The sequence below is a fragment of the Muscardinus avellanarius genome (genome assembly GCF_963383645.1).
Source record: "Muscardinus avellanarius genome assembly, chromosome: 16".
NCBI lineage: Eukaryota > Metazoa > Chordata > Mammalia > Rodentia > Gliridae > Muscardinus > Muscardinus avellanarius.
The window spans coordinates 19,714,733-19,737,220 of record NC_137802.1 but is presented as its reverse complement, the minus strand read 5'-3'; the positions used below and the strand labels follow the sequence as shown (position 1 = coordinate 19,737,220).

General features: G+C 43.9%; 1 protein-coding gene across 1 annotated transcript in view; it reads right to left on the bottom strand.

Annotated features, from left to right (window-relative positions):
• The window catches only part of UBE2G1 (ubiquitin conjugating enzyme E2 G1), a gene marked incomplete at both ends in the record, with an annotated part of 119,080 nt that overhangs the window by 22,025 nt on the left and 74,567 nt on the right, over positions 1–22,488 (bottom strand). The window contains one exon of the mRNA XM_080713278.1: positions 10,382–10,484. Coding sequence (XP_080569404.1) covers positions 10,382–10,484 — 103 coding nt within the window. The remainder of the gene's footprint in view (positions 1–10,381; positions 10,485–22,488) is intronic.

The window sequence follows — 22,488 nt, the reverse complement described above, 5'->3', positions numbered from 1 at the left end:
ATCCCATATACAAATATTAATTCAAAATAGATAAAAGACCTAAATATAAATCTTAAGACTATAAACTTTTAGAAGAAAATCTGGGTCATAAAACCTCACAACATTGAAATTGGCAGTGATTTCTTGGATATGATTTCAATGGCACAGGCAACAGAAGAGTATACAAACTCCCTAAAAAATAAAAAAAAATTGTATATCCAAAGACAATGTAAACAGATTTAAAAGTTACTGATAGAATGGGATAAAATATTTCCAAATGCTATATCTGAAGGTATATTAATATTCCAACTAGAAATACTAAAAAATAACAACAATAAAAGCAAACAATACAATTTAGAGATAGGTAAAAGACTAACATAAATAATGAATCTCCACAGATAACTGTAAAATTGTAGAAAAATGCGGGGTGCCCCACTAGCATAGAGACACGCCGAGATCCATAATAAATTACGAGAGGCTTTATTCGTGGGGGGTCAACCCCCAGCCCCCGCGTGGCCGCGGGGGCCGGTGGCCGGCCGGAGAATACCTCCCTCCCTCTCCGGGTCCTCTCTGAACTCCCTCTTCCGGGGCGGGAGGTCCCCCGGAATCGCAGGCTCCACCTTCTAGCTTCGGCCCTGCCCCCTGTGGGGTAGGGGGGTGACTCACACCTTACATTCCGACCTCTTTGACTAAGGGGTGCAGAAGGGCTTTGACTAAGGGGTTGCAGAAGGGCGTGGTTTTTGCTCATCTAGCGGCTTCATGCTGATATTGGGCGACGTCAATCAAGGGCCCCAGTCAAAGGCCCCAGGTCGGGAGAGGTCGGAATTTGAGCCGCCGGAAGGGAGCAGGTGGCTGTTGGAGTTGGAGGTTACCCTGGAGAGCTCGGTGACCGGTTTGCTTTTAGGAGACTAACAGGCAAGGTGCTGTTACAGAAAAAGAAAATTGTGAGAACGGAACCCAGGCTGGGCAGAAGCCCTTTTAGACACAAGGCAGTCACTAGATCTACTAACTTGAATAGCAACATTTTCCTGAGGAGAACGTCTATCGCCCCTTTAGCAGTTTTTTTATTAGATCAGAGTTATTAATAGCAGCAACTCCCGAAGCAGACCCACACCACTCTTTTCAGCATTGAGTGAGTATGGATATGTCTGGTTAAACACCTGTCACTGCCTTGGGAGCATCAGTTACCCATTTTAGAAGTTTAATACTTAGGCAATTTGGCATCCGAGGAGGGAGAGCACCATAGTATGTAAACAAGTGGACCTGCTAAAATATAAACATCAAAGAGAGTTATGTCGAGAGAAACAAAGTTTAGTGGATCCCAACACCGTGCAAGAGAATTTGTCCCTGGAGCTGTTGTAACAGAGCCCTTTTAGATATGGCCTAAGCTGTGGGCAGAGGCTGGAGGGCTTGCCTCATCATCCTGAACCGAGACTTGAGAAGGAAACTAAGGCCTGAAAGATCGAGCAGGCCACCAAAGAGGAAACTGGCTTACCCTGTACCTGCAGTTACCCTGGGCCAGCAAGGAAGATGGAGGAAGGAGGACGAGGAATTCCAGGAGCTGTCAGTCCTTGGTCAGACCAGATAGGGCCAGCGGCGGGTCCTTGTCCAGAAGGGTAGACCCCCTGTAGTGAGGTACCTGAGGTCCACCGCTTTTTAAAGGACATTCGCCTTTCAATGGCCATATACTCCACACCTGAAGCAGGCTCCTGGAGGTGGTTGTCTTTACTGTCGTCCTCTCCTGGGTGGCGCTTGCCACCCGGAGGGCTGACCTTCCTCCTCCGGCCTCAGGGCTGCAATCAGGGCCTGGGACTGTAAGTCCGCCATCTGACGAAGATGGAGAGCACGCTCTGCTTCGGCCTGTTCCTCTCTGGAATTAAAGACTTTAAATGCCATGTTCATCAAGTCTCGAATAGGAGTCTGTGGGCCATCCTCAACTTTCTTTAGCTTTTTTCTTATATCAGGAGCCGCTTGCCCAATGAAATGGGTGGCCAATATGATCGAGCCTGCCTCAGAGGATGGATCTAGACGGGTATAGCGCGTAAGGGCCTCTTGCAACCGATTAAGAAAAACTGCTGGGTTTTCATTTGGACCCTGGGTGATTTCCCTGAGCTTATCATAATTAACCGCCTTATGGGAAGCATCTCGCATACCATCAAGAAGACATTGTATCATATAATTTCTCATTTCTATTCCCTCCTTTACATTATAATTCCAGTGGGGCTCCTCAGATGGAATTGCAGCCGTACCAATAGGAAGCCCTGGATCTGTTAAATGACTCTGGTCAGCCCTCTCTCTGGCTGCCTTCAGGATCCGATCACGTTCGTCTGGAGTTAGAGAAGAGGTTAGAATGACATGCAAATCCCGCCACGTTAGATCGTATGCCTGCACAATGTGCTGGAATTCCTTGATAAAACCAGAAGGATTGGAAGAAAAGGACCCCAATCTCTTTTCTAGTTGAGTGAGGTCAGGAAGGGAAAAAGGAACATGGACCCGTATCACCCCTTCTGCTCCAGCCACTTCGCGAAGTGGGGCCAGGAGAGAGGAAGATGGGGCTTGTAACCCAGCTGGGTCAGACCCCGGCCCCCATGTTTTATTGCAAGATGGCTGCTGTGGGTCTGCAGAATTGTAAGCCTGTGACCCAGAATGGCCACCAGGTGGCGCCTGTGAGTTGCCACGTGGTGTCCAAGATGGCGGCTGTGACTGGCGGGATACTCCAGCCTGCATGCCCTGGGCAGCAGTAGAGCCGGTAGAGGGAGAAAACAAAAAATGCAGCCGCCAGAAGGGCTGTAAATATTCGAGGTCACACCATTTTGCTGAACGCGTGCAATATTCACTGAGAGCCATCAGCGTCCTAGAGTCTAGCGTGCCCACGGCAGGCCATCGAATGTCATTGGCTAAGTTATATGTCGGCCAGATCTTAGTACAAAGAGAAATAAGTCTCTCTGGGGACAGTTCCCCTGAGAATCCCAGAGCCTGCAGATTAGATAACACACGGCCCAGCGGGGATTGAGAATCGATCTCAATCTTAGATGGCTGACTTCCCCCCATGAGTTGTAAGTGGGCGAGCGAGAACAAAGGCAGGAGACTCCAGCGTCCCAGGGCCCTGCCTAGTTCGGTACAGAGTAGGTGTGACCGAGAACAGACGTCTCTTGTCTCTTTCACACCTCGCAACCGTCCTGGACGGTCGGAGAACTGGAGGACACCGGTACCGGATTTTACAGCAGTCAGTCAGTCAGAACCCTCCGAGTTAGGCAGAACCCACTTAGTTCCTTAAGAGGAAGCTTACCGCCGAGAGAGGCTGATGTGGAGATCTGGCCTGAAGATGGCTGCGAAAAGTTTTTTAAAAATGGCCGCCGACTCCTAGGATTGGTTAGGAATGGAAAGTGGGCGGGAATAAAGATGGCGGGGCCTCCAGCGAGGCCATGACGTGGGAGGGGTTAAAGAAACATGGCGGCACCTCAGTGATTACACGTGGACCAAAGATGGCGGGCTTTCCCCCACAGTGATGCCCTGTGGGTGCTTACCGAAATGGCCGGGTCCGGGCAGCGGGGTGGGCGGGCAGAGGGTGAAGGGCGCAATCAGCAGAGAGCCGGCGCAGGGGCCTGCGCCGCGTGGCAGGCAGGGGCGGGCGGGTCTAAGCACTCCAGGCGCAGAGAAGGAATGTGCAGCACAGGCTGGAGTTGGCGGGCCGGTGGGAGAGAGGTCCGCGGGGCCGCGGGCCTGCCCCGGTGATGGGAGCGCGCAGGCCGGCAGTGCGGCCCCATCCTGGGTCTGCGGGCGCGGTGGGCGCGGCGCCAGGCGCAGAGAAAGCCAAGGCGCGCCAAGTGGCACAGTGCGGCCGGGTCCGCGGACGCCGCGCGGGCGGGCGGCTGGCGGCTCGGGGCCGCGGGCGTGCTCGCCGCGCGGCTCGGACCGGGGCGCAGCTCGGCCGGTCGCACAGCCCGGGCTGGGGCGCGGCCGGGGCGGGCGGCGTGAGCGCCCAGAGGCGGCTCGGCGTGCCGCGGGCGGGCGGGCGGGCATTCCGGCCCATCCCAGCGGAGCCGTGTACCTTTTTTCAGCAGTTTGCAGAAGTCCGCGGGCCGGGCGGGCGGGCGGCGCGCAGAGAGGGGATGGAAAGTCCGAGTCCAGTAAGCGCAGGTCCAAGTCAGGTCCCAAAAGTCCAGTACGAATTTCGGCACCAAAATGTAAAATTGTAGAAAAATGCGGGGTGCCCCACTAGCATAGAGACACGCCGAGATCCATAATAAATTACGAGAGGCTTTATTCGTGGGGGGTCAACCCCCAGCCCCCGCGTGGCCGCGGGGGCCGGTGGCCGGCCGGAGAATACCTCCCTCCCTCTCCGGGTCCTCTCTGAACTCCCTCTTCCGGGGCGGGAGGTCCCCCGGAATCGCAGGCTCCACCTTCTAGCTTCGGCCCTGCCCCCTGTGGGGTAGGGGGGTGACTCACACCTTACAATAACCAATCTTAATTGTCTGTTGGATGGGAAATCTTGTTTCTCTGGTTCTGGTGTGTGTTACCTAATTCTTTTTTGTCGTTAATCTCTTCGAGTATTTTCTCTAGCGCTGGTTTTGAAGACATAAATTCCTTCAGTTTCTGTTTGTCATGGAAGCTTCTTATTTCCCCATCTAATTTGATAGAAAGTTTTGCTGGGTAGGAAATTTTTGGCTGGAAGTTGTTTTCTTTCAGAGTTTGGAATATGTTACTCCAAGCCCTTCTGGCTCTCATGACTTGGTTTGGGAAGTCTGGAGTGATTCTAATGGGTTTGCCTCTGAATGTCACTTGGCCCTTTGCTTTTGTTGCCTTTAAGATTCTCTGCTTGGCTTCCACATTGGTCATTTTGACAATTATGTGGCGTGGGGATCCTCTTCTCTGATCCTGTTTAAAGGGAGTTCTATAAGTTTCCTGAACCTGTGTATCGACCTCTTGTTCTATGTTTGGAAAATTTTCTGCTATTACTTCCTTGAAGAGATTGTTGATCCCTTTGGTTTCACCTTCTTTTCCCTCCTCTATTCCAATTATTCTTAGGTTAGCTCTCTTAAAATGGGCCCATATTTCTTCAATGTCAGATTCCTGCTGTCGGATATTCTTTTCTAGATTAGAAACTATGCGTTCATTTTTGGAGTGATCATCTTCTAAGAGCGAGATTCTATTCTCCATGTGTTCTAATCGGTTGTTTGTACTTTGAATTGAGGCCCTTACTTCATTAATTGCATCCTTTATCTCTCTTTGGCTCTCTCTAAATTCTTTTCAAAACACCTCTATTATTTCTACAGTTATTTTCCTAATTTGATCTTCTAGAAATCTCTGAATTTCTGTTTTATCGGGTTCTGATGTTGTGGGGTTGTGGGCATTCATTGCTCCAGTGTTATTCCTCTTTCCCATGATTTCGGAAGTTTGTGCCTTCTCTGGGTTCTTCCCTTGGGTCACTACGACTTCACTTAAGGTGCTCTGGATCTCGAGTCTGTGGTATCTCAGACCCCACTACTCCTTCACTGGGTTGTATCGCAGAGTCTCAGACCCAGGGAGTCGATAGATGCTGCTTTAGGCTATGGGGGGTTGCCAGGTTGGGCGTTCTCCTATGGTGTGATATCTCTGCCACCCCCACTCCCCCACTGGGTCAAGTCCCTGGGAGTGCAATACTGGGATTTCTCCTCTGGGGCCCGCAATTTGACTCACTGTTGTTGAGTACGCAGATGGAGCTGTAGTGGACTCGGTGAATTCGCTGCTGCTGCTGCCAGTGGCAATATGGCGCCACTGCCATGCCCTCGGCCGTGAGGCTGGCGTATTTCTTCTCTGGTTTTGAGCTCCACTGAGTCCCTGCAGCGTGTGCTGAGCTCAGCCACTGGGAGCTTTAGATGCTCCCTGCGCCAAAAACTCTGCCGAATCCCGCCCAGCAGCTCACCTCGGCTTGCTGTCCGCCGCTTCTCTCTGGAGCCTGGTGGGCTGTTGAGTGCGTTGGTCTGTAGCCGTAGCCGTCCGGTGAATTCGCTGCTGCTGCGTCCTTGGGCGTGAGGGCAGCGTATCTCCTCTGTGGCTCTCTCCTCTGTGGCTCTGAGCTCCGTTCTGAGTCCCCCTCCTCTCTGGAGCCTGGTGATTTTTTTGTTTCTCTGGTGATGGTGTTTTCTAGCTATGAAAGGCGCTGATTTTGTTGTAATGGAGATTGGTTGTTAGCGGGGAGCCCTGCTTTTCTCAGTCGCCATCTTTCTGGAAGTCCTCTATTTTTTTATTCTTTATTTGCAAACAGCATCTCATTGAGTTGCAAAGGGCCTAAGTAGTAACTTGGGCTGTCCGAGAACCTCGATCCTCCTGTCTCAGCCTCCCAAATGCTGAGATTACAAGCATGTGCCCCCATGCCTGGCCACTGGTAACATATTTTCTATGTTCAAAGGGCTGGGTGTGGTGGTGCAGGCTTGTAATCCCAGCATTTGGGAGGCTAGGACCTGAGGATTGCAGTTTGCAGCCAGCCTCAGCTACTTAGTGAAGTCCTCCCCAACTTAATGAGACCCTATTTCAAAAAAAATAGGGCAGGGGGTGAAGCTCGGGGGTAAAATGCCCGAGTTCCATCCCCAGATTTTTTTTTTTTAAAGGACTAAGAGTATAGCTCAGAGATTGGCCGTTTATATATTATATTGACATAAATTCTTTTTTTTTTTTTTTTGCGGTACTGAGAACTCAAGAGGCATTGTACCTCTGAGCTACAACCCAGCCCTATTTTTTAGTGTTTTTATTTTTCAAACAGGGTCTCACTGAGTTGCAAAAGGCCTAAGTAGCTGAGGCTGTCCACAGTTCTCAGCTTCCTGAATGCTGGGATTACAAACTGTGTCACCTTGCCCCGCTGATGTAAATACACTTAAATAAATACAATGGGCACTTAGAGTTTGGAATAACAAAGTTTGACCACACCAGAGACCACCTTGTAGCCAAGAGATTTATTGGCGGGGACTGCATGGAAGGAAGGAAGGAAGGAAGGAAGGAAGGAAGGAAGGAAGGAAGGAGAGAGACAGACAGAAGGGGAGAGAGAAAGAACAAAAGAGCAGAGGGAGTACATGCTGGTGTCAGTGTTATATAGGGGCTTGGGGTTACATATTTGGGGCTAATAGGCTATGGTAGCTTATCATGTCAACCCAGGGCCTCTTCTGGAAAATCCAACTCATGGTGGTGGGGGTGGGGGGGCTGCTGAGGTAAGAACTTAATTCATCTAACAGAGTTGACCTGCCAAGCCTGAATTACTATCCAATGCTATATGCAGATAACATTTTAGAAGAATTTCTCTCATTATCTTGTCCCTTTGTTGTAGGATAGAAGGAATAAGTAGATAGAAAGGAGATAGGAAGGAAAAGTAAAAATATAACTTTGATTTAAGAACCTGGAGGTGAAGTGCTTCTGCCTCTCTAGTCCACAAACCAGTTCTCTTTCCCAGGCCTGACTCTACCATAAATTCCTGGAAAACCTGTAGATCCTAGAGTTAACAATATTTCCGAGAAAACCTATAATTTACGATATCCCAGCTTATCCGTCAATCAACTAATGAGGACCCCAATCAACCCAAGATCATCCACCCTAAAGCTGACCAGAAACCAGACCATCAGGAAGCGCCTGGAGACTACTGGACTGAGCTCATCCACCCTAAGGCTGACCAGACCACCTGCCCACCATAAACCGCCTTGGGACTACCAGACTGAGCACATCATCGCATACCTTTCTCTAGCCCACCCCTCACGAAATTCCCCTATAAGAAGAGAACCCTGAACTCCCCAAAATGCCTTCCTCATCTTGAGGGGCCCGCATTCTCTCTTGAATGTGTATTTCCTCCCCTTTTCCCCAATAAACCTCTATGTCTCTAACTGGCGTGTGCTGAAATTCTTTTCTGTCACATTAGCCAAGGACTCTGCAGACCCCGAGTTCCTGAGCCGAGAACTCACCCCAACATATTTGGCACCCCAACATCTTCTTTAAGAATAACCACAGCTGGGCATGGTGATGCAAGTTTGTAATCCCAGTACTTGGGAGAATTGCAGGTTTGCGGCCAGCCTCAGCTACTTAGTGAGACCCTGTTTTAAAAAATAAATAAATAAATAGGTGTGGGATGTAGCTTCGGAGGTAGAATGACCCTGGGTTCAATTTCTGGTACCAGACAGACAGAGGGCGTGGTGGTGGTGCAGGCATGTAATCCCAGCATTTGGGAGGCTGAGACAGGAGGATAGAGGTTCACAGACAGCCTCAGCTACTCAGCTAATACTTAGTAAGGCACTTTGCAACTCAGTGAGACCTTGTTTCAAAAGAAAAAAGAGAAAAATAGGGCTGGGGTATGTGGCTTAGAGGTAGAATGCCCTTGGGTTCCATCCCTAGTACCACACAAAAAAACACCAGGTATAGTGGCATCAGTTTGTAATCCCAGTGCTTGGGAGACTGAGACAGGAGGATCACACACAGGTTTGAAGCCAGCCTCAGCTACTTAGTGAGGTTCTCAGCAACTTAGTGAGACCCTGTTTCCAAATAAAGTATAAAATAGGTCTGGGAGTATAGCCCCGAGATAGAAAAAACTCCTGGGTCCCACCACCCCCAGTACCACCAGAGAGAGAAGGGGGATGGGGGAATAACTAGGTTCCCATTACCTTAGTGTTGCTATGTTTGCCCCGGGGGAGGGGGGGGGGAGAACCTAGAACAGAATTTAACTTCAAACATGGTTTTTGTTATGGCGAGACTGTTATGGTGCCCCTGTTGCGCTCCGTAACTCACATAGTGAGATTTAGCCACAGATTCTTGTTCTTCTTAGATATGTCTAGAAAACAATAGCCAGACTCCTTTTTTTTTTTTTTTTTTTTTTTTTTTTGGTTGCTGTAAGCTTAAGCAATTTTTATTACTACAGAGGCAGAAGAAAAAGGGACAGGAAGCATTGCTTTTGAGGAGCAGTGGAGTGACTTAAAAATCATCTTATTCTATCAATAATCTTCTGACTTAGATGTTAATCTGCCCATTAACTCCATGCACGCCCTTTTTTATGATTATGGAGATTTCTTGCTTGGCCATAAAAACCTTCTTCTTGCCTTGTACCCTCCTCCTACACTTCTTGGGAATTCTTAGCTTTTCTGCTAGATGTCATTTATTATGTAAACCTGTTTTTAGAATATGGAGGCCCTAGGTCCCAACTCTTTTGTCTACTTGCTAATTACTTTTAGTGAAGGGACTCTGCATTATGACAGCTGCCTTAGTGCCTGACAGTAACCAGGCCCTGACTGCTTTTTATATTTTGAAACCAATTTTTGATACCTTACTACCAATTTTCAAATACATTAATACCAAAGTCATTTTCCAATACCAGCACATTAATACCAAAGCTATTTTCAAATACATTTTGAAGCCATTTCCCCATATTGTCGCATTAATACCAAACCTATTTTCAAATACATTTTTTTGGGGGGTAGTACTGGGGATGGAACCCTCTGACTCCGGGCTACACTCCCAGACCTATTTTATATTTTATTTGGAAACAGGATGTCTTTAGCCAGCTGAGGCTGGCTTCGAACCTGCGCGATCCTCCTGTCTCTGCCTCCAAAGCATGGGGATTACAAGCATATACCACCATGCCCGGCTGTTTTCAAATACATTTTAAAGCCATTTCCCAATACTGGTAGTTTATGTACAAAATTTGTAGAGAAATTTGCTCTCAACAATAGTGTTGTGAGGGAATGCTGTAAGATGGTTTCCAATGGCTACTATTACCTACCCAAAAAGTCTAATACTGTTGAATAATCAGTTATCTCAGATTGTAAACCTTATCGATACAGATGAACAGAAAATATATCAGAAAAAAAAAATGGGTAGAATCCAAGGTTGTTCTACCTCTGAGCTACATCCCCAGCCCTATTTATTAAATAAATATATTATTTATTTATCAGTGCTGGAGATGGAACCCAGGGGCATTTTATCTCTGAGATACACCTCCAGCCCCATTTTTTATTCTTTATTTTGAAACTGGGTCTCACTGATTTGCAAAGGACCTCACTAAGTAGCTGAGGCTGTCTGTGAACCGTGATCCTTCAGTCTAAGCCTCCTGAATGCTGGGATTACAAGTGTGCACCAACAAACCCTTAGTGAAACAGGGTCTCACTAAGTTGTGGTGGGCCTCACTGAGTTGCTACAGCCGGTCTTGAATCTGCAAGTACTTGAATTACTAGTATGTGCCTCAATGCCCAGTTAAGCAACAGGTTTTAGACATTAAAGCTTCCATCAGAACAAAAGAGCTGCAGACATAATCAAATTCAGTAGAAATTATGCCACGCCAAGCTGTTTGATTCACCTGCTCTTTAAAAAAATTTTTTTCATTTCTTTTCCAAAATAATTTTTATTTCAGTTAAAAGAACCCCAGCTTTGAAGGTGTCAGTTCCATTATACTTACTAAAGCGTATCTGGAGGACCAATAATAAGGACTTCCCATCGATAGAGATCATTGTCATCTATTAAACCTGCTGAAAAGCCTTCCACTGGATTTTTGTTCAGTTCTGTGGAAAAAGAAAAATCTGATCAAAACTTTTAAGTGCATAATTTTTACCCAATACATGAATTACATAACTTGAGCACACATGTTGCAAATTCCAATCACATGAATATTCCTTCCCAGACAAAAATGATACTTAATGGCCAAAACATTGCCCTTCCCAGACTACTTGAAAGCCATGAGTATAGCAAGCTATCCAGAAGATCAACTTCTACTGCCCCTCCGGTTTTTTGTAGTACTGGGGATGGAACCCAGGGGCTTTCTACCTCCAGGCTATACTCCCAGACCTATTTTATACTTTATTTGGAAACAGGGTCTCACTAAGTTGCTGAGAGCCTCACTAAGTAGCTGAGGCTGGCTTCGAACCTGTGCGATCTTCCTGACTCAGCCTCCCAGGCACTGGGATTACAAGCAAGCGCCACCACACCCGGCACTACTTGCCTTCTTACTTCTCCCTTGATGTGCAGCCAAGCTCTTACCATGCTAGATGGCTCAAGAGCGGTCACTAAAATGTAAGTGTCTAGGCCCATCCTCCAGAGATTTTAATTCAGAAAAAAGGAGAAATTAAACCAGAAATGGTTAATTGTTATGCTGAGGTCTTTAAGGCAACTTTCAGAAACAAAAGCAGAAGGCTTAATAGTATCTTTCTTTTCACTGAATTTTCTAAACTTAACCAATTTTATTTATACATATTTGCAGTATTGGGGATGGAACTCAGGGGAATTCTACCTCCGAGCTATACCCTGAGCCCTATTTTTTATTCTTTATTTTGAAACAGGGTCTCACTGAGTTGCAGTCTCACTTAGTAGTTGAGGCTGGCTACAAACCAGGATCCTCCTGTCTCAGCCTCCCAAATGATGGGATTACAAGCGTGTGTCACCACGCCCAGCTCTTTACTAACACTGGTATTTCTGCCTGACATGGTCCATGGCCCATCAGACTGAGCATGGAGAAAGTAAATGTTTCCACTTCTCCTGCCTATTTGCAGTAAATTCTCTGCTGACCATAGCCTGCAGCACATAGGAGTATCTTAAGAATAATAGCTGGTGCCTACAGGAATGGCTTTGGCACCATGAGGTTTTTCTCTCATAAAGAGCACTTTAGCATAGAGAAAGGATGATGAGGGTGGGGGACAAGAACAGAGAAAAGAGAACTAGTGAAATAGAGGAACACAGGCCAAGAACAGACTTGAGAGGAAGAGATGAGTAGGAGTGCAGAGCCTGAACTGTTTTTGGAGACACAAGCCTTAAATAAGGCTTATCTACCTACTGATGGTGGATAGTTCCCTTAAGGATTCTTTTTAACAGCCTCAATGAGGTATAACTGACATTCAGTGAATCACACATACTTAAATTATACAATTTAGTATTTATATATGTGTACACCTTTGCATTATCACCCCAATCATAATAGTACAATCACCACCATCACTATCAATTGTTTTACCTGTCAGGGGACTGAGGGCTGACTGGCTCAAACAAAACAGGCAAGGAAAGCAACTCAGAAAGGACTTGCTGGGAGTCTGAGCAAGTGTGTGACTGCCCTTCCTGGACTACATGAAAACCATGAGTAAAGCCATCATCCTCAAGATGTTCCATCTGATCATGGAAATAAGTGCAAAAACAACACAGAATGCTATGAAAGACTGAATAAAGTGTGCTGATAGCCAAGAAGGCATTAATTCTTTCAGGATTCAGAGATGTTATTTCAACAACTAGGATTTACACCTCAACATGTCAGTAAAATGCAGCAAGAGCCAAGAGTGAAAGTGTATATTTAAACATGAAGCTGGGCGTGGTGGTGCACGCTTCTAATTCCCAGGCTTGGGAGGCGGAAACAGAATCACGCTGGTCGGAGCCAGCCTCCCTGGCTTAAGAGACCCTGTTTCCAAATTTAAAAAATATATAAAATAGGTCTGGGAGTGTAGCCCGGAGATAGAAGGCCTTCCAGGAACCCCAGTACCATCAATAAATAAATAAATAAACAAACAAACAAACAAACAAACATGAAGAAATTTATTTCTAAAAATGAGTGAAACTGGCCATGGTGGCACACACTTGTAATCCCAATACTTGGGAGGACAAAACAGGAGGATCACAGGTTCAAGGTCAGCCTCAGAAACCTAATGAGACCCCATTTCAAAATAAAAATAAAAGCTGGGTGTAGTGGTGCATGCTTTTAATCCCAGTTCTCAAGAGGCTGAGACAGGAGGATCCGGGTTTGAGGACAGCCTCAGCTACTTGTGAGACCCTCCGCAACTTAGTGAGATACTGTTTCAAAATAAAGAATAAAAAACCAAATGCTGGGCCTGGTGGCACAGGCTTGTAATCCCAACATTTGGGAGGCTGAGACAGGAGTATGATGGTTCATGGACGGCCTCAGCTACTTACCCTTTGCAACTCAGTGACACCCTGTTTCAAAATAAAGAATAAAAATAGGACTGGGAGTGTAGCTCCCTGGATTCCATTCCTAGTCTCTCAAAAATAAATAAATAAATAAATAAATAAATAAATAAATAAATAAATATAATAAAAAACCGGGCTGGGGATGTAGCTCAGAGGTAGAATACCCCTGGGTTCCATCCCCAGTACCACAAAAACAAACAAACAAAAACAAAATAAAAATAAAAAATAGGGCTAGGGGTATAGTTTAGGGGTAAAATGTTCCTGGGTTCAATCCTCAGTACCAATAAATAAATAAAGTAATTAATTATTGTTGCCCTACCAAGCAAAGTAGACATTTATAAATAACTAAGATGACTCCCATAGTTCAAAACCAAAATATGGTTTTACTTTTAGCTATTTTTAAGAAGTTTTAAGATTTTTAAATCTATAAGTTTGTTTGTTTGTGGTACTGAAGATGGAACCCAGGGGCATTCTACCTCAGCTACACCCCCAGCCTTATTTTTTAGTTAGTTTGTTTTGTTTGCAATACTGGATATGGAACCCAGGAGCATTCTACCTTCTAGCTATACCCCAGCCCTATTTTTTTTATTCTTTACTTTGAAACATGGTCTCACTGAGTTGCTGAGGGCCTCACTAAGTAGGTGAGGCTGTCCATGAAGTGCAATCCTCCTGTCTCAGCCTCCTAATGCTGGGATTACAAGCGTGCGCCACCACGCCTGGCTACAATTTTAAGATACTAAAATGCAAAAATAGGAATAAAAATGTAATAAGAATTACATTTATACAGGCATACCTTTGAGTGCCAACTATTTTGTAGACATACTAGAAAAGAAAAAATCTCCCATTACTATCAATGGTATGATTCACTGCAGCACAAATGTAGTTGCTGTTTTCTACACAAGTTATCTCATTTATAACTGTTTTCCAGGTGAATATTATTATGCAGTATGGCCCCTGAATCTCTAGGTCCTGCAACCAAAGATTCAACCAGCCACAGACAGAAAATATTAAGAGGGGAGCCAGGCGTGGTGGCGCACGCTTGTGGAGGCTGAGACAAGAGAATCACACAGGTTAGAAGCCAGCCTCTGCTACTTAGTGAGGCTCACTGCAACTTGATAAAAGCCTTTTTCCAAATAAAGTATAAAAAAATAGGTCTGGGAGTATAGCCCAGAGGTAGAAAAGCCCCTGGGTTCCACACAAAAATAAATAAAATAAAATAAAATAAAATAAAATAAAATAAAATAAAATAAAATATATAAGAGGGATAGAGGAAGCCAGGTATGGCCCTCATCTGCTGTAATCCCAGTAGATGGGAAGCTGAGAAAGGAAGATCATAGATTGGCAACCAGCCCAAGCAATTTAGCAAGACTTTTTCTTTTAAGAGGGCTGGGGGTGAAGCTCAGAGATAGAATGCTGGGGTTCAATCCAAAGTACCACTCCTCCCCCAAAAAGGAAACGGAGGAAACTGAGGATGTATTTCAGTGGCAGAGCATTTGTCTGCCAAATGTGAAATATGGGTAGATGGATCCCCAGGACCATGAAACAAACAACCTGCATCTGAACATAAAGACTACACAATTTTGTATTTGCAGATTTTGGTATCTGGAGAAGACCCTAGAGCCAACCCCACATATATTGAGGGACAACGGTATCTTTTTTTTGGGGGGGGGGGGTGGAATCCAGGGGCATTGTACTTCTGAGCTACACCCCCAGCCCAATTTTTTATTCTTTATTTTTAAACAGGGTCTGAGTTGCAAACAGCCTCACTAAGTAGCTGAGGCTGTCCACGAACCTGGATCCTCCTGTCTCAGCCTCCCAAATGCTGAGATTACTAGCATGCTCCACCACACCCAGCATTAGATTATTTTCTTGAATATCAAACACAAACACAAGCATCTTGGAAAGTTTATAATTCATGCAGAAATTGCCTAGTTACTAATATGTCCAACAGAAGTCCAGTAAAGTTTTATAAATATTAGCATGTAAACTCTGAAATTAACATATACAGTTAAGTAGCTTTAAAAACTTCCTCACACAAGCCAGGCATGGTGGTGCAAGGTGCGTAATCCCAGCATTTAGGAGGCTGAGACAGGAGGATCATGGTTTGTTGACAGCCTCATCTACTTAGTGAGGCACTTTGCAATTCAGTGAGACTATGTTTCCAAATAAAGAATTAAAAAATAGGGCTGGGGGTATAGCTTAGAGGTAGGATGCTTCTGGGGTTCAATCCCCAATACCCCCCCCACACACACACACACCTTCCTTATGTTTTCCATAAAGCATATCATTGCTTTTCACCTTAATCAATACACCTTAAGTTCTGAACTTTTGCACATTGCTTCCAGGCTTTTCTTCTACAGGCATGACTGTGCACACTGCTTTTTAAATGTAAGTAATGCAAAGCAAGGCTGAAAAATGCCCCACATCTTGCTTTTGCAGCATCTTTTGCTCCTAGTATGCACCTCCAAGGTCTAAATCCTCTATTAAAGTAAGAAGGAACAATCCCATCTTAAATAAGTACTACCAATTATTTAACAGGTTTAATCCACCTACAGAGGTGGACCATTACCATACCATCACACCTTCACAAAGAATTCTTTCAAGGTCTAGTCAAGTACTATCATCCTCCATGAAGCCTTCCCTAAATAATTTACCAAATCTTTTAGATTCTGCTAAATTCCTATTTTTTATACTTTCTTCCTGTACATCACCTGGCACTTGGCTATCACTAGCTCCTAATTCCCAGAGAACTAAACAAGCAAAGAGTGTATAGTAAATACACTAAGAACAGTACAGGAATGTGGTGATGAAAAGGGCCTGTAACAAAATCATTAAGAGTCAAAAAGGCAAGCCGGGCGTGGTGGCACACCCTAGTAATCCCGATCTTGGGCAGCAGAGACAGGAGGATGGTGCTGGTTCAAAGCCAGCATCGCTGGCTTAAGAGACCCTGTTTCCAAATAAAAATATAAAATAGGTTTGAAAGTGTAGCCCGGAGGTAGAAGGGTTTCCAGAAACCCCAGTATCACCAAAAAAAGTAAAAAAAGCTTCTAAAAAGAAAAATCGGACAAGGAAAATGGATGGAGGAAGTATAAGATTTAGAAAGAGAAGCCTGCACAAACACCTGAAATAAGAAGCTGGGCATGGTGGCACAAGCTTGTAATTCCAATACTGGGAGGCTGAGACAGGAGGGTTGCAGGTTCTCAGCTACTTTGTGAGGCCCTCCACAACTTAGTGAGACCCTGTTTCAAAAAGAATAAAAATAGGGCTGGGAGTGTAGCTCAAAGGTAGAATGCTCCTGGGTTCAATCTCCAGTACAGGAAGGAAGACGCCTGAATTAAGGAGAGGAGACTGACTGGAACAAGGAGGCACTTATGACTGGACACTGTGGCAGAAGATGGGTAGCAAAGAACCTTCAAAGCCATGCTGTGTTTGCACTTCATTCAAAGGACAGTGATGAGCCCTTGAAAGCTTGTTTGCTTCTCCCTTCTCTCCCTCCCCTTCATGTCACTATGTTGCCTGGGCTGGTCTTGAATTCCAGGACTCAAATGATTTTCTTGCCTTAACTTGACAAGCACTGAGACTACTAGCATGCCACCACACTTCTCTCTCTGCCCCTAAATAATGGGGTTACCTCATTATTAATCTATGTTTTTCAAAAAACAATTTTGCGCTACGTGAAAGATGACATACACAAGGATATTGAGGACCAGGAAACTATCACAGTACTTCTGAAAAGTACATCTCAAGTATGGGGTGGTGGAAACAATTGAACATGGATATTTGAAAGATAGAATCAATCAAACTAGATAATATGAGAGTTAACATATTAAGCCAAAGTGACATACAACTCCTCAAAAAGCTAAGCAACGGTTATATGTGACCCAGAAATTCAACTCCTAGGTATATTCCCAAGAGAAATGAAAACAATTGTCTCACAGAAAGTTGTACATGAATGTTTACAGCAATATTATTCATTAAAACCAAAAGATAAAACCTTAAACCGCACAGTATATAAACTGTGGAATATATTTATAATAGATGATTATCCAGCCATAAAAAGGAATGAAGTACTCATAAATGCTACAATTTGAATGAACCTTAAAAAAAAAAAAAAAAATCAAGGTATACCTGGGCACAAGGTCTGTAATCCTAGCTACTCCAGCAGCTAAGGCAGAAGGACTTCAAGTGAGAGTGCAGCTTGGGTAACCTAACAAGACTCTGTCTCAAAATAAAAAATAAAAAATAAAAAAGGTCTGGGGATATAGCCCAATGATAAAGTACCCTTCGGTTCAGTCTCTAATACCACAAGAATTAAAAAAAAAAAAAAAAATCAGGATAGGGCTATGAGTACAGCTTATAGGCAAAGTGCTTACCTAGCATGCACAAGGCCTTTGTTTTGCTTCCCAGCACCACAAAAACCATCAGGCTAAGTGAAAGAGTACAAACACATAAAGTCACACATTATATAACTTTTCAAAATAAGATAAATCCAAAATAGGCAAATTCACAGACACAGAAAGCAAATTAAGAGGTTACCAAAGGACAAAGTGTGGCAGAAATGAGGTGATTACTTAATGGATGGTGGTGGTGTTTACCGAATGATGAAAAGATGTTGAAATTAAAGAGAGCTGATGGTTATAGAAGACTGTGAATACACTAACCACCTCTCAAAAGTACACCTGAGCCTGTATATTATGACCAGCCATGGTAGTGCATGCCTGTAATACAAGTACTTGGGAGGCTAAGACAGAATGATTGCAGTTTTGAGGCCAGTTGCAGAAACTTAGTGAGATCTTCAGCAACACAGTATGAGACTGCTTCAAAATTTAAAGGGTGGAGTAGTGTAACATGGAGTTAGAATGAGTTCATCCCCCAAATATTAACAAAAAAAAAAAACCTTATAAGAATTTTACATCACTTTTAGAAAAATGGCATTTAAGTTCACTACAATGGGAAACAAAAGAGTTCTTGTTTGAGGTTAAGGGAAAAGTGGTAATTTTTTTTAATCTATTTTGTGTTTTTGTGGTACTGGGGATGGGACCCAGGGGCATTCTACCTCCAACCTACACCCTCCAGCCCTATTTTTTTATTCTTTATTTTGAAACAGGGTCCCGCTGGGCATGGTGGCGCTTGGGAGGCTGAGACAGAAGGATCACATGGGTTCGAAGCCAGCCTCAGCTACTCAGTGAGGCTTTCAGCAACTTAGTGAGACCCTGTTTCCAAATAAAATATTTTAAAAAAAAACAAAAAAGGTCTGGGAGTATAGCCCGGAGGTAGAAAGCCTCTGGGTTCCACCCCCAGTACCACCACCACCCCCAAAAATAGAAATAGGGTCCCACTGAGTTGCAAAATAGCTGAGGCTGTCCTTGAACTGTGATCCTCCTGTCTCAGCATCCCAAATGCTAGGATTATAAGCATGTGCCACCATACCCGGCTCTATGTATCTATTGACTGTGATGCCAAGAGTATAAAACCCAGGGGTGGAAATTAAGTCTTGGAAAGACCAACTTGGAAATAAGGCCTTGCAGCCAGGTGTGGTGGCACACGCTTGTAATCCCAGTACTTGGGAGAAGACAAGAGGATCGCAGGTTTAAAGCCAGCTTCAAAAATTTAGTGAGACTCTGTTTCCAAATAAAAAATAAAATCAGGCTGGGGTTTTAGTTCAGAGATAGAATGCCTCTCTGGGTTCAATCCATAGTCTCTCTCACACACACATACAAAAATGAGGGAGGAGGGAGGGAGGGAGGGAGGGAGGGAGGGAGGGAGGGAGGGAGGGAGGGAGGGAATAGTCTCACTAAATTGCTAGAAGCCTCGCTAAGTTGCTGAGGCTGACTGTGAACCTGTGCTCTTCCGATTTCAGCTTCCCAAGTACTGGGATTACAGACATGTGCTACTACTATGCCTGGCAGGCTTACTTTTATTTCCTCTCTCGTTTTTTTACAGCCAGTATCGGGGATTGAACCCAAGGGCATTGTACCTCTGAGCTACATCTCAGCCCTATTTTTTATTCTTTATTTTGAAACAGAGTCTCACTAAATTTGGAAGGACCTCACTAAAAATAAGCTGAGGCTGGCCACAAAAACCTGTGATTCTTCTGTCTCAGCCTCCCAGGTACTGGGATTACAAAGCAAGTTTTCTTTTAAATTTCTATAGGTATGGCCAGGCATGGTGGCGGACACTTGTGGGAGGCTGAGACAGGAGGATCACAGAGATTCGAAGCCAGTCTCAGCTACTGAGTGAGGCTCTCAGCAACTTAGTGAGACCCTGTTTCCAAATAAAATATAAAATAGGTCTGGGAGTATAGCCTGGAGGTAGAAAGCCCCTGGATTTGATCCCCAGTACCACAAATGAATAAATAAATAAAAATAAGGCTGGGAGTGTAGCTTAGAGGTCGAATGCCCCTGGGTTTCATCCTCAGTACTGCAAAAATAAGTAAAATATAAATTTTATAAATTTATAAAAATAGGGCTGGGCATGAGGCTTGAATGAATGGCCTCTGGGTTCAACATTCAGTACAAAAATAACAACAAATAGAATAATAAATAGGGCTGGGGGTATAACTCAGATAGAGAACCCTCCCTGAGTTCAGTCCCTAATCACACATACACACACACACACACACACACACACACACACACACACTCACTCTCTCTCTCTCTCTCTCTCTCTGACATAAAATGAGCTAAAGATAGAATTAAGCGTTAGAATATTGTTATTAACTTAATTCATTAGATCAATGGCATCATGCAGGATAAGGAAAAGTGTAAAATGGAGAGGATGTAACTGAATTCTAGAAAATATACATATTTGCGTTAAAAAGAGGAGGATGTCCAAATAACTAAAAAAGAGGTCAATTTAGTAAAAGTAAATAAATAAATAAAACTGGGATTTATAGCAAAGAATCTAAAAGAGATGTATGGTAAGAAGGCAAAAATGATATTAAAAAAAAAAACCACTGCTCAAGAAAGAATCTAAGCTGTGTGTGCTGGCACACACTTGTAATTCCAGTACTTGGGATCCTGAGACAGGAGAATTGCAGGTTTGTGGCCAATCCTCAGTAACTTGTGAGACCTCTGCAACTTTAGTGTGACCCTGTTTCAAAATAATGAATAAAATAGGGATGGGGGTGTAGCTCAGAAGTAGAATGCCCCTGGGTTCAATCCCCAGTATGGGGGGGGGGGTGGAAGAGAGGAAGGAAGGAAGGAAAAAAGGAAAGAAGAAATAAAGATGGGATCTAGCCAGATGTGGTAGCACACACTTGTAATCCCTGTACTTGGGAGGCTGAGACATGAGAATCACAGGTTTGTGGACAGCCTCAGCTACTTAGTGAGGCCCTCTGCAACTTAGTGAGACCCTGTTTCAAAATATAAAAATTTAGCCAGGCATGGTAGTGCATGCTTGTAATCCCAGCATGTGGGAGGCTGAGACAGGAGGATCTCCCAGGTTTGAAGCCAGCCTCCGCTACTAAGTGAGGCTCTCAGCAACTTAAGTGAGACCTTGATTCAAAATAAAGTATAAAATAGATCTGAAAAGCCCCTGAGTTCCACCCCTATTACCACACGCACAAATATATGTAAAAACTAGCAGGCACGATGGTGCATCCTTATAATCCCAGTACTTGGAAGGCTAAAACAGGAGAATCACAGGTTTGTGGTCAGCCTCAGCAACTTGTGAGGCCCTCTACAACTTAGTGAGCCCCTGTTTCTAAACAAAGAATAAAATAGGTCTGGGGGTGTAGCTTGGAGGTAGAATGCCCCTGGGTTCAATCCCAATATCCCTGCAACACAAACACACAAAAGAGAGTTTTTAAATTCAGTTCACTAAGCTCAGCAGGTAAAAAAAAAAAAAAGTGAAGGCTGCTCTCAGCATAAGCAGTTTTAATATAATGTTAACAGTAAACGTATGCAGGCAAAAAGGAGCTAAAAAAAAAGGTAAAATGGAAAAGGACAAACAAGTGCAATTTTTTTTGAAAGTCTGACAGTAGCTGTAAAAGTATAGTAACCACAGGTAAATGAAATTCAAGGTTTTTTAACAGAAAAATCTGGAAGATGCTGAGACATCTCATTTGCATTTAAATGTTAACATGGCTACATCACTCTAAATCCAGACTGCAGATATAAACAAATACATATAAAACCTAAATATATAATTTTTATAAAATCATGGAGATGGCCTTCCTAAATAAGATATAATTCAACAGCCTTATTATATTACACAAAATATTTTAAATAAAGTACAATAATAAAATTTAATGCAAATGATAATATTCAAGAGTATCTACAATATAACAGGTATAAATCTAATTTGCTTAATACAAACTTATGGAGACACAGAGGCCTTAAAAATCTCTTTTCCCACCGTCATAAATTCTAAAACAAAGAAATTTATTTATTTATTTATTTATTTATTTATTTATTTATTTATTTTGCAGTCCTGGGGATGGAACCCCAGGGAGCATTCTGCCTCCGAGCTACGCCCCCAGCCCTATTTTTTTTATTCTTTATTTTGAAACAGGGTCTCACTTGAATGGGAAAGGGCCTCACTAAGTAGTAGCTGAGGCTGTCTTTGAACCGTGATCCAACTGTCTCAGCCTCCCAAATGCTGGGAGTACAAGTGTGTGCCACCATGCCCAGCTCAGTGTGTCTCTTGATAAAATGTCTATCACTTGCAAAATAATCTCATCCCATAAACCTTAACTTGTTCAAGTCACCAGATACAATTACCAATTTACAAAAAAAAAACACAGAGAAACATGTTAAGGATATTCCTGAGACTTAGCAAGATTTACTTTGCAGGAAATTATAAAAGACCTGGAATCTTCAGCAAATATACTAGAGAGGAATAAAAGAGAAGTAAAATCCAAACGTATATTTCGACATAGTGACATACGCCGGTAATACAACTGAGAGGCTGAAACAGGAGAATTGCAGGTTCAAGGCCAGCAGCAGCCTCAGCATCTTAAAGAAAACCTGTTTCAAAGTAAATATAAAAGGGTTGGGGGTATAGCTCGGCGGTAAAATGCCCCAGGATTCAATTCTAAGTACCACCAAAATAAAAGTGATAATAAATATAAAAATCATTATTTTGACACAAATTAAGATGGGCTAGATAATAGAACCTTTTTAAGAAATTACGGCTAGCTTGTTAAAGTGTGATAATCCTTATGTTCTCCCACATTAATTTATTTTTGGTGTGGTACTAGGGATTTAAAGGGAGAGGGACTTTCTACCTCTGAGCTATATACTCTGCCCCCCCCTTGTTTTTTTGAAATAGGGTCTCACTAAATTGACAAGACCAAGGTTAGCCTGAAACCTTTTATTCTCTCATCTCATGATTACAGGCATGTAAACCACACACCCAGCTTTCTCTCCCCTTTCTTTTAATTAATTTTGGTGGCACTAGGGATTGAAGCCAGAGGCATTGTACCTATAAGCTGATCTCACTAAGTTGCTAAGAGTCTCACTAAGTAGCTGAAGCTGGCTTCTAACATGCAGAATTCTCCAGTCTCAGCTTCCCAAATTACAAACCTGTGCCACTACACCCGGCTTTCCAGCCTGATTTTTTTTCTCCCCCTGGTGGCCTTTTTAAAAGAATCTTGAGTGG